At 36.3% G+C, this 12,608-nt stretch overlaps 1 protein-coding gene across 8 annotated transcripts in view; it reads left to right on the top strand.

The window, feature by feature from the left end:
- Window positions 1–5,959: 5,959 nt before the first annotated feature.
- The window catches only part of LOC123566376 (uncharacterized), a 28,594-nt gene continuing 21,945 nt past the window's right edge, over window positions 5,960–12,608 (top strand). For 3 of the 8 annotated variants that reach the window (XM_053549933.1, XM_045360395.2, XM_053549934.1), the window contains exons 1-5: window positions 5,960–6,165; window positions 6,670–6,750; window positions 10,329–10,683; window positions 12,117–12,219; window positions 12,453–12,545. In XM_053549933.1, the coding sequence (XP_053405908.1) occupies window positions 10,383–10,683; window positions 12,117–12,219; window positions 12,453–12,545 (497 nt within the window). In that variant the 5' untranslated portion in view covers window positions 5,960–6,165; window positions 6,670–6,750; window positions 10,329–10,382. Of the gene's footprint in view, window positions 6,166–6,247; window positions 6,364–6,669; window positions 6,751–10,328; window positions 10,684–12,116; window positions 12,220–12,452; window positions 12,546–12,608 lie in introns of those variants that run through there. The other 5 variants (XM_053549931.1, XM_045360396.2, XM_053549936.1 and 2 more) reach the window with 5 other exon arrangements.

Genomic DNA, 12,608 nt, shown 5'->3' with positions numbered 1-12,608 from the left:
TATACCTTGTAAGAATTTTTTTTTCTTTTTGGTTAAATTTCTTCCCTTTGTTGTTCCTGTCCTTTGGATTTAGATATTTTTCTGAGGACCTTCTTGTCCTCAAGTGCAATGATAACAGGTGAGCGATATAGGGCCATCATGGCCCTCTTGTCTCTTTTTTTTCTCCATCCGTAAGTTAGTCGTCAAACTTAGTATGTAGCACTGTTGTAAGTTCCTCTCCAAAGTTTGCAAGAGCGCCGTTGACAAAGACGGTAGAGTTTTCAAACCATACTGTTTGATCATGAATAACTTGTAACAGATTTATACCTTTTGAGTTGTAATGAAATACCGCATTTGAGACAATGATTAAAACGAGAGCTCGGCGAGAAGTACTGTAACTGCAGATCTATATAAATAAATATATAAAGGACAAAATACGATAGTTTCACTTTGAGTCCAGGAAATGCAGCTGCTTTAATCTACAGAAACCTCTCCAGCAGGGTTGTTGAAATAATAAGTACTTCCAAACTTTATTTTAGACATGTTCAAAATTTAAACTATTTACTTGACTTTAATCTATGAAACGCCCGCAGCGGTCTGTCGGGAGATTTCACTGCAGTCAATATATGAAGTTTCAGAATCTATGTTCTTGTTTTCAAAAATGTAGGACTAATAGGGTCTTAATAGTCTGGGTTTTGTAGTAACTCTGTGATTCCAGCAGGTATGCAAATTTTGATTCCATACCTCATGTTTTTATTTCGATGTAAATGAGACGTGGAACCAAAATTTGTAGTTCTGTTTGGCGCCATATAACCTATACTGTGTTGGTGCGCCGTAAAACCCAAATAAATAAAAAAATTACTACATGTATATCAGACTGTCGTATTATTCTGTCAAAGTGTGAACTTGGCCAAATATTGTGTTATGACAAACAGTTATGTTAATCCTGTCAAAGCGCGGTTCTGACATAATGGAATAGCCATTTCACAGCATAAGGCACTATTTAGAAAACACAGACTGATATGGTTCGACAAAAGCAGACTGTCGCGTTCCATATAAATCAACTAATTTAATCAAATTTTTCTATACCCAGCAGATATAGGCATATTTACAATCAGTTTTGAAGGCAGAATTATGAATTGATTATATTGTGTCTGCAAACTAATCATGAGAGCCGCTACCGCAATTCACGGATTGGCCCATTCAATTCACTTGAGCTCCGATTTTTTAGCTCACCTGAGCACGAAGTGCTCAAAGGTGAGCTTTAGTGATCACCCTGTGTCCGGCGTCCGTCGTCGTCCGTCCGTCCGTCCGTCCGTGGTCAACAATTTGACTGTTAACACTCTAGAGGTCACATTTTTGGCCCAATCTTAATGAAACTTGGTCAGAATGTTACCCTCCATAAAATCTTGGACGAGTTCGATATTGGGTCATCTGGGTTCAAAAACTAGGTCACCAGGTCAAATCAAAGGAAAAGCTTGTTAACACTCTAGAGGGCACAATTTGACCCAATCTTAATGAAACTTGGCCAGAAGTTACCCTCCATAAAGTCTTGGACGAGTTCGATATTCGGTCATCGGGGTCAAAAACTAGGTCACCAGGTCAAATCAAAGGAAAAGCTTGTTAACACTCTAGAGGTCACATTTTTGGTCCAATCTTAATGAAACTTAGTCAGAATGTTACCCTCCATAAAATCTTGGATGAGTTCGATATTGGGTCATCTGGGGTCAAAAACTAGGTCACCAGGTCAAATCAAAGGAAAAGCTTGTTAACACTGTAGAGGCCGCATTTATGACTATATCTTCATGAAACTTGGTCAGAATGTTAATATTGATGATCTTAAGGTCCAGTTTGAATCTGGGTCATGTAGGATTAAAAATTAGGTCACCTGGTCAAATCAAAGGAAAAGCTAGTTAACACTGTAGAGGCCACATTTATGACCATATCTTAAAGAAACTTGGTCAGAATGTTTATCTTGATGCTCTTTAGGTCAAGTTTAAACCTGGGTCAGCTTCGGTCAAAAACTAGGTCACTAGGTTAAATCAAAGGAAAAGCTTGTTAACACTGTAGAGGCCACATTTATGACTATATCTTCATGAAACTTAGTCAGAATATTAAACTTGATGATCTTTCGGTCAAGTTTGAATCTGGGTCATTTTGGGTCAAGAATTAGGTCATGGGGGCAAATCAAAGGAAAAGCTTGTTAACACTCTAGAGGCCACATTTATGACTGTAACTTCATGAAACTTAGAATGTTAAACTTGATGATCTTTAGGTCAAGTTCGAATCTGGGTCATGTTGGGTCAAAAACTAGGTCACGGGGTCAAATCAAAAGAAAAGCTAGTTTACACTGTAGAGGCCACATTTATGAACATATCTTGATGAAACTTGGTCAGAATGTTAATCTTGATGATCTTTAGGTCAATAGGTCAGGTGAGCGATACAGGGCCTTCATGGCCCTCTTGTTTTTTTTATAAATACGCACTATTTTGTTGTACTTAATTTACGATTTTTCAGAATCAACATAAAATTCTACTTGTCCCAATTGTCATCTAATATGAACTGATTATTTAAAAGACATGGATATGTGTAGGCGGCTGGGTACCCCCGCTGATAGAGTAAAAGGTCTCGGGTTCGAGCCACGTCTAACTGCACATTTTTTATTACTCAGTGAAATGCATGTTGTTTGCATAAAAGTGTCAAGATTTAAAGCAAAATACAAATCAAATGTTTAAAAAGCAAAATTTAGAGATTTTTATGCGGGTTCGTTAGCGCAAAGGAAATGGGACCATTTTCCTGTATATATCGAAGAATACCATATAGGTTAAACATTATTGTGACACCATACATAATTGTAATAATACTCTACTAGTATAAGTTTCGCTAAAATCAGCATTTCAATTCTCTTGATGTTGGTCTAGCAGGGAAGCTGATCCCAGAGATCAACGAAGATGCGTTGCTGGATGAATCTCAAACTATATTACCCCTCCATCCTGTAAACATTAAGGCGAAGATACTATCTAGTGAGAGGTGAAGTGGCTTTTGTTGTACTGATTTAGCTTACTATACAGTAAGAAGTTTTTAGTGTACAAGTCGGCTTGCCAGTAGAGACTAAAAATAAACATTTTCATGCAGTTTTATATGATGTGATTGAATGTGGAATATATTGATCCATATATTTTTGTACCGACATTCTGACTGATGTGATGCATACAATCGTCATGATATTAAAACTGGGTTAAAGTAGTATATACTGCATCATGGTTCCGACGACTGATAAACATTCAACATACACTCTTCCGTACATGAGTAGTTTTTTTGTTTTGTTTTACCAAGTTAACACGACCACATTTGGTAGCTTCTTTTTGAAAAATAACATGACCGACTTCAAAAATAAATTCACAAACAACTTTTTTATGCTACCATAGTCTTGGTCACGTATTTTTTTTTCAGACGCACGTGCCAATTTTTCTTGGGCGATCTCAAATGGAATTCATCTTCATCTATTAATTAACCCTTAACCTGCTATATTTCTATAATGGACTGGTCCATCTTTCAATTTGGACAGTACCACTTATTACTCAAAGGGGTTTTCACTGAAAATTTACTGACTGAATAGCGAACAGTGCAGACCATGATCAGACTGCACGGATGTGCAGGCTGATCTTGGTCTGCACTGGTCGCAAAGGCAGAATCATCTGCCGCCAGCAGGCTAAGGGTTAAGTATAGTGTACTCTGGTATCATCCAAACCAGTTTTTCATAAAATCAGTATTGGACTTACCACAGGAACCTGAAAATCCATATTAAGCCAACACATGTCTCACATACACAGGTATGAAAAATACCCTCTCTATATAAATAGACTGTATATATATATTCACGAATACGGGATAACTGAAGTGTCAATAAAATACATTATCTGATTTATATTTCCGGGTATTCTGAATCACTGTCATTACTCATTTCTACCGATAAAAAACCCGGTTTTCATCCTAAATCAAATCGATAATCCAGTGGACTTTAAAATGATATAATACCATCCGTACACAAGACCGGAATCCTGAGATTCGAGCCTGCGTATTACGGGTTCACCTCCCACGCTGTTGTGACATAAATTCTCCAGAAAATTATACAAACTATCTATCACTTTTTCCCGTATCACGGTGTGTACTTAGTTACAACTTGATTGAGACCAAATAACCGTTTAAAAATTATAATTGAGCCGTGCCATGAGAAAACCAACATAGTGGGTTTGCGACCAGCATGGATCCAGACCGGGCTGTTCGCTTTCAAAGCCTATTGGAATTAGAGATATTAGCGAACAGCATGGATCCAGACCAGCCTGCGCATCCATGCTGGTCGCAAACCCACTATGTTGGTTTTTTCATGGCACGGCTCATATGTTGTCAAAGTTCGAAGTTTATTTCAAGTCAAGGCCCTTATGGGCACCTGACATAAACATAGTATATCATACAACAACATGGCGTGTTAAACGAGATGTAATTATTGTTATTAAAGGTAGTGGACCCGCAACCACAATTGGCAAACTATATAAACCGTCTAAATAATCCATTTTTTCTACACCCAAATAATGCCGAGCCGCCTAAGAAGAACAAGCAGTCACTAGATTATTGCCAAGTTTGATTACGGAAACATCACCCAAAAACTGGCAAATTATTTAAAACTAGACACTATATATTAGACTGCCAATTAAGTAAAGTCGTTCTGTTTTCACAATTCATCAGTTTGGAGAAATTAAAAGCATTAGGATGTTAAAAGTAATACTAGTAGTCGTCAATATATTTTTTCTAACGATTATTAAAGAAGGTGCAATTGAAGAGATAATGAAATTCATCAGCTAACAAGTTATTATTTCATAATTGACAGATTCTTTGTTCTCTAGCAATATTATAAAATCTTCCCTTTTCTATATTATAGTTTATGAATCATACACCTGAATTTACATAGTGTGACAGCAAGATCGATTGGCAGAAATTTGAAATATTTTTCAAATACAAATTCTTGATTATACATTCTGTAATTCAAACATTTACTAGAATTATTAACAATACTGTTCCAGTTTTGTATAAACTGCATGTCGTTTAGCCCTTTTGAATGAGCTAAACGTACGATATGGAGTTTTTTGTTCAAACCAATAATTTGACATACCCAGACTATTCAAATTAACTCGAACAAAGGAGATCCAACTAAATTTAATATCGAAAAAAGGGACGTTGAGTGTTCATGATATATAATATTGCAAATTTTATATTTGTTGGAATTAATTATTTAAAACTCTACTTTTGATCCGACATATTCAGTTAGGTGTGATTCAAAATATATCATGTTAAGATCAGCACGTCATTTTAGACCCATTCGGAATACCCGGTGTAAAAAACTAAAAGGCTAGATTTTTTTGTGTGTGTAGAAATATAGACAAAAAAGAAACAAGAAACTACATAGATCCGGTCTAATTTCCAAAGGAATTCTCAATTTTGTATTCGAATAAGGTGTATTTATAGATGATAATAGGTAAACACAGTCGTGTAATAAGTACTGAGATAGAGCCTAATGGGAGGAATGAAACGATTTCATTTTGGATTTTGAAGAAAATGCGTACAATTTTAAGCGTTTGAAACCTTAACTCATAGTAACTAAACAAAGGGACAGAATAGACAGTAAGGTCGTGTTATCTAAGCCGTACTACACTCCAACACAGTGTTAGGCCCCTACCTCCCCTTATCGGTACAGTAGATTGTCAATATTCCTGCGCGGAGGTTGAGCCCACAAGGTAGCAGGAAATGGGTTTTAGTTTTGCTTTTCTTATACTTGAATACTTTTATCGAATTTTCGATATGAAATGCCCATATATTCTTTGTTCTCCCTGTATTTTCCTTTTCGTACATATATTCCACCCTGTTTAATAGCACACAACGTCCCATCGTGAGACACATTGTACATACTTCCAACCAGTGAGTGGGTTTGGGTTTTCCAAACCTTGAACGTTATAAATATATGTTTGTTTAACCACGAAATAGTATAATTTTGCTGGATATTAATCAAAACAGTTGATTTTTGAAATCAGACACTTTTTAAAACATTTTGTACAATATTTTTTAGTAAAGGATATTTTAACTTATATAAAGAGAGTGAATGCTCACTTTCGTTTTTGGAGCACGTTAGTTGTATGTATTTAGATACTTTTATCTAGGCCTACTACTTTTCACTTTATTTTTCTTTTCTAGTGGCACGCGTTGATATAAGGAAATTAAAATTACAGAAAAAATTACTTTCGGTTTCGTGAGCTCTCGACCTATTAATAGTTTCCTTATGAAGCTTATCACACTAATAAATACAAACGTAAATTAGGATTAATTATACAGGTGGTTATTGCAACTAATTTGTTAAATTAAATAATTACTATATAACTTAGGAATTTCCGGGGTGAGTTGTATAATAATATTCAAGGTATTGCACTTTCGTTTTCGTTGGATTCATTGTTTCGTTTTGTCTTGTCGTGATCTGTTCCTTGTCAACTACAATACTATTATTTATCAAAACTTTCATTTCAACTTTAAGTTCTAGGTCAGTTTATGAAACAATAACTAGGTATATAGTGAAAGCGGAAGTAAAATACACATTAAGAGTTTGGTTTCCCATGTTTAAAATTCCATGTACATATGTTTTAGTCCTACAACGACTTTCGTACACTATTACATAAGGATTTACATCCATCGCTGAGTATCACCTTTAAAAGGATTAATTAACAGGTAAATTAGTGGACAAAAATAACATTTCTCAATATTTATTGGCATGCTAAGTATTTTGTTGACGACGTGGGTGCTTAATATTCAGATATTGATAACTTTGCATATGTCAGGTTAGCATGCTGTTAAATGTTATATTCCATTTTTTTCACTTAGATCTATCCGTTCTATATGGCGCAGCGTACGAGTGCCAGCCTACGTAGGAGATATAATATGTTAAAGATCTATGTAGGACTTAGTATTTCCTACGTAGGACTAAGTGTCTCCAAAGTAAGACTTAAGTATCTCATATGTAGGACTACTGTCTCCTACGTAGGACTTCATAGTATCTTCTACGTAGGACTCAGTATCTCCCACGTAGGAGTTAGTATCTCCTACGTGGGACTTAGTATCTCCTACGTAGGACGTAGAACTTAGTATCTCCTACATAGGACTTAGTATCTCCTACATAGGACATACTATATCTTCTACGTAGGAGATACTAATAGTAAGTCGTACGTAAGGCAAATTTAAATCTATCTGCTGGCACCAGGACGCTGTCATAGTTCTACCTTTTGGGCGGTAAGTCACTTGTTTCCGCGACTTCACTTATACTATAGTTATGTGTGTGTGTGTGTGTGTGTGTTTGCGTGCGTGTGTTTTACTTCTATGCCCCCACAATTATGTGGGGAACGTAAATTAAAGCGCTGCTGCAGCTCGTACGTCCGTCCGTCCGTACGTCCTAAACTTTTGTGTGTCGAACACCACCCACATTATTAGCTTGATTTGCTTCAAACTTTCACAGATGAACATGCTTGATGTGCAGATGACCATTAAGGAGGGATTTTTTTCTGTGAGTATTTTTACCGCAGTTATGGCCCTTTTATAGTATTGTAGTAAAGAATATAGAGAAAAACCTTGTGCGTCCAACTCCTCCGACACTAGTATCTTGATTTGCTTCAAACTTTCACAGTGAACAAGCTTGATGTGCAGATGACCATAAAGGAAGAATGTTTTCTGTGACTTTTTTGCTGCAGTTATGGCCCTTTTTTTAGTTTTGCAAAATAGAATAAAGAGCAAAGTTTTGTGTGTCCAACTCCTCCCACTCTATTAGCCTGATTTGCTTCAAACTTTCACAGATGAACAAGTTTGATGTGCAAATGGCCGTAATGAAGGAACTTTTTCTATGACTATTTTGTTTACTGCAGTTATGGTCCTTTGATAGTTTTGCTATATAGAACTCCTCAAACACTTGAAAAAATATGCTTGAAAGTTTTTACAGATGAAGGACCATCATGTGAAGATGACCAGAGATAATGGACTTTTTCTGTGGTTGTTTTCTTTTTTAGAATTATGGCACTTTTTTTAATTTCACAAAATAGGCCATAGTGAAGACATTAGGTGTGTTCGATTCCTCATACACTTTTTGAAGGAATGGATTCAAAGTTGCTCAGATGCACAACCTTACCTGAATACAATTCGCTTCAAACTTTAAAATGAACATACTTCATGTGAAGATAGTCTGTACTAAAACTTTACTATTTAGAGGATGGCACAGTATGTGGGTGCATCCGTGTACAACGGTTACAATTCTAATTTAAAATATGTTTTAAACATTATTTTTATTGGTTTGCTGCACTGTGATAAAAACTCTGGAAATCGTCGATTCTACTGTATGATACTTCGAAAATCTTTGAACCTTTTTAGTTCACCTTAACCTAAGGTTCAGGTGAGCTATTACTATAGGTGGATGGTCTGGCGTTCGCCGTACGGCCGTCGTCCACATTTTCACTTAAGCATCTTCTCCTCTGATCAGAATTACAACAAACTTGGTCAGTAGCATCCTGACATGACCCTCTATGAAGTTTGTTCATAGGTTCACCTTGGCCTCTTTTAGGGGTCGCTAGAGCTTAAAATAGAAGAAAGAAAAAAAAAACCTTCTTCTTATGTAGAGGGATATTGTCTAACTTGGTCTGTAGCATCATTATAAGGTCATGTCACAAGTTTGTTAAAACGCGGGCATTTAGCCCCCTTTTAGGGACCGCTAATGATAAAATTAGAAATACACTGAAACGACTTCTTCTCATAAACCGTTTGAAGGATTTTCAACAAACTTGATCTGAACTATCATTATAAAGTCCTCAAGTTTGTTTAAATGGGGACACTCCGCTAGAGCCAAAGTTAGAAATACCTTCAAACGGCTTCATCTCATGAGCTGTTTGAAGGATGTTCATAAAACTGTCAGTATCATCATTGTAAGGTCCTAGCCAAAGTTTGTTCAAATTGGAGCACCTGGTCCTTTTTAGGGGCTGCTAGAGCCGAAATTAGAAATACCTTGATATTGTCTAACTTGGTCTGTAGCATCATTATAAGGTCCTGTCACAAGTTTGTTCAAACGCTGGCATTTAGCCCCTTTTAGGGACCGCTAGGGACAAATTTAGAAATACTTTAAAACGACTTCTTCTCATGAACCGCTCAAATGATTTTCATCAAATTGGTCTGTAGCATCATCATCCTTTCCCAATTTTGTTCAAATGGGGGCACTTGGCCCATTTTAGGGGTTGCTGGAGCCAACAGTTAGAAATACATTTAAACGGCTTCTTCTCATGAACCGCTAGAAGGATCTTCATCAAACTTGGTGTATAGCATCATTATAAGGTCCTCCCACAATTTTGATCAAATGGAGGAAGTCGGCCCCTTTTAGGGGCCAGGGCCACTAGAACTAATGCGTTTGTAAGACTTCTTCTAATGAACCACTTATTTGATCTTCATCACATTTGGTCTATAGCATCATTATAAGGCGCTCTCCCAAAAATGTTCAGATGGGGACACTTGACCTCTTAAAAGACTTCTTATGAACCACTTATTGGTTCTTCATAAAATTTAATCTGTAGCATCATTATAAGATCCTCTCCCAAATTTATTCAAATGGCGGCACTTGGGCCGAAATTAGAAATACCTTTAAACGACTCCTTCTCATGAACTGCTAGAAGGATCTTCATCAAAGTTGAATCTTCAGCAAAGTTGGGCTGTAGCATCAATAAAAGTCCTCTCCCAAATTTTTAATAATTGGGGTGGTGGGGTCAGTCGGTCCCCCTTTCAGGGGCAACTAGAACAAAAATGTAAATGCCTTCAAAAGACTTCTTCTCATGAACTGCTTGATAGATCTTCATCAAACTTGATTTGCAGCATTATTATAAGGCCCTTTACTAAAATTTATCGATTGAGGACACCTGGCCTCTTTTACGGGCTGCTAGAGCTAAAACTAGAAATACCTTTAAACAGATTCTTTTAATAAATGGTTAGATGAATTTTCATCAGACCTGGTCTGTAGGATCATTATGAGGTCTTCTCTCAAATTTGTTCAAATGGGGGCAGTTGATCCCTTTTAGATATTGCTAGGGATAAAGGTAAAATACATTTTAATGACTATTTATCGAGAACCACACTGTGGATCTTCATAAAACGTGATCTATGGCATCTATATAAGGTCCTCTCATAAATTTGTTCAGTATTATTTTAATATTTTAAATGAATTTTTGCCTATTATATTCTTTACAATATAATAGATGAATAAATTTTAGAATTTCTGAAATTTTCAGGAGTTACATGTCATAAAATGAGACTATAGATTGGCAGGCATAAAGTTGTTTACAATGAGTGGGCGTGACAATCCAGCGAGAACGGACTCGGGCCGGGAGAACAATGGTCCGCTTGATCAGCAAGTGTTGCAGTGTCTTATATTAATGAATAAAGAACAGAATAATCACAAGGAACTATTGCAAAAACTTATATTAGAAATGAGAGAGTTCCGAGAGAACGTATACGGAGATTTAGGGAAGCTGCAGGAATCTGTCGAATCTATAAATAGAAAAGTGTCGTCTGGTAGAAAATGTGTATGTGGTGGGGATATGGGAGGAGCCGCACAGCAGACTGCGGGTACCAAGCACAAAACTAGTGAGTACATTAGTGCTCTGCTTTTTCTTCCAAACTTGTACTTGTGTTCTTTCTGACTCCACACGTTAATGTTATTATTATTGTTTTTGGTATTTAGCCGTCTGCTTTTATAATTACTATAATGTATAGCTAGAGTGTTATTTTAACAGGGCAAATACGGATGTTTTTGTTTAATGATGTTTCCCTTTGAAACGGACATTAAAAGCAACGACATTCTGGTCGTTTTAATGATGATAAAACGCTCATATTGCGGATCAATATGTGATGCATATCCCTTATATAACTCACCACGGAATGATCTTGTTTATATACATACAAAAATATCGCTTCTTTAGATAATACTTGCTGGCTAAAGTGCTATATCAATATGATTCTTTTTACAAGTGATGATTTTTCATGGCGTCTTTTTACCAATTTTCTCAGTCTTTCTTCTCTTTTAGTTTAAGCGTATATGTTAAATATAATTCTTTTACACAATGAAGATTTTCCTATTCTATAGCATGGGTTGTTTATACGTGTCCACCCTTCGGAAAATCTCTCGTTCAGTTAAAAGTTTTCCCTTTGCTTAGAGACCAAACTTTACACACAAATAACTCACTCATCAAACTTTACCCACAAATAACTCGCTCATCTCCTCTTAGAAAAACGAGCATTGACTGCCCGCTTATATCTTTTTCTTGTACTTCTGATTAAAGGTAGTGGACCCGTAAAGACACTCAGCAATTTCCGTGTTATTACGTACTCTCGTTCGGCATCCTTCGGACGTAAATATAGCTCACACATGTCCTTCCGTAAAAGCCGGAACATTATATAAATATATGATATTTATTTTATTATACCGAAGGTAATTTAATACATAAAAAGTTTTAAAATGTTTTTAATAGTTTCATCTTTAGCGCGGTAATCGCAGTGTACGCATTGAATATTGACGTCACTACTATAATAATCTGTACAAGGGAGACAATAATTTGGCTAAAAAATTGAAGCAGTTAATTGCCCTTATATGACGGTCACATGACCTGACAGTCACTTTCGCTCGGTTACGTGTCAAAAAGGTTGATCATGTTTTTGATAGTCAAAATATCTCTTTCTCGGGTAGTGGGATTTTATCATTGTAGACAAAAGAGAGGTATAATAATCCGAAATTGCATACGGAAAATACGTAATTTATCGATTGTCATTACGGGTCCATTTACCTTAAATTGATGCGGTGGTCCGAATGCCATGCCATCTGACAGGTTTAGTATATGTGACATTTGATGCTTTTCTTCGCAATGCTCTGTGCGTACACCCAAAAGGAGCAAATTAATGTTTGCGTAGTAATTTCAGATCAAACCTCGTAGTATGATATCTTATTACTTGGCAACGCATGCGCCCCTAGATCAGCCACCATGCAATTAATGTATAAAAGCTGAACTATTTTCGTATTTCAGAGTCAAGACGGCCAGTCCGACCTTCTCCTGAAAATTCTGACGATAACACAGATCCGAACTTGAACCGTCATAGCAGACGAGGAAAGCCAGTCGATAAACGAGGGTATTCCTACATTTTTTTTAGATATTCATTGTACTGATTTGACAGTTTGGCACTGTTGTTTTATTTTGAATTCCTCGTTCGGAAAAACATGCAAAACTGGAGTAATATCTATAGAAAAACATAAAACGGTAGATGCTGTCCATTTTATCTATTCTGAAAATCATAAATGTTCTTTAAAAAAAACAAAACAAAACGGGAAGATAATTCAGAATACCGCTAACTCGTTTTTACAGGCTAGATATCTATGTCGGAAGCAATCCATCAGAATCACCGGTTCAAATCAACTCAGACCCTCCAAGAAATGTTCTCAAGCCAATAGCAACTAGGTACCCTTTCATGCAATTGAAATATAAAACATTATATAGTCGAAATTCGTTCGCCCGAACTCG

This window comes from Mercenaria mercenaria, chromosome 8, assembly GCF_021730395.1.
Source record: "Mercenaria mercenaria strain notata chromosome 8, MADL_Memer_1, whole genome shotgun sequence".
NCBI lineage: Eukaryota > Metazoa > Mollusca > Bivalvia > Venerida > Veneridae > Mercenaria > Mercenaria mercenaria.
This window is presented reverse-complemented; position numbering and strand designations above follow the sequence as displayed.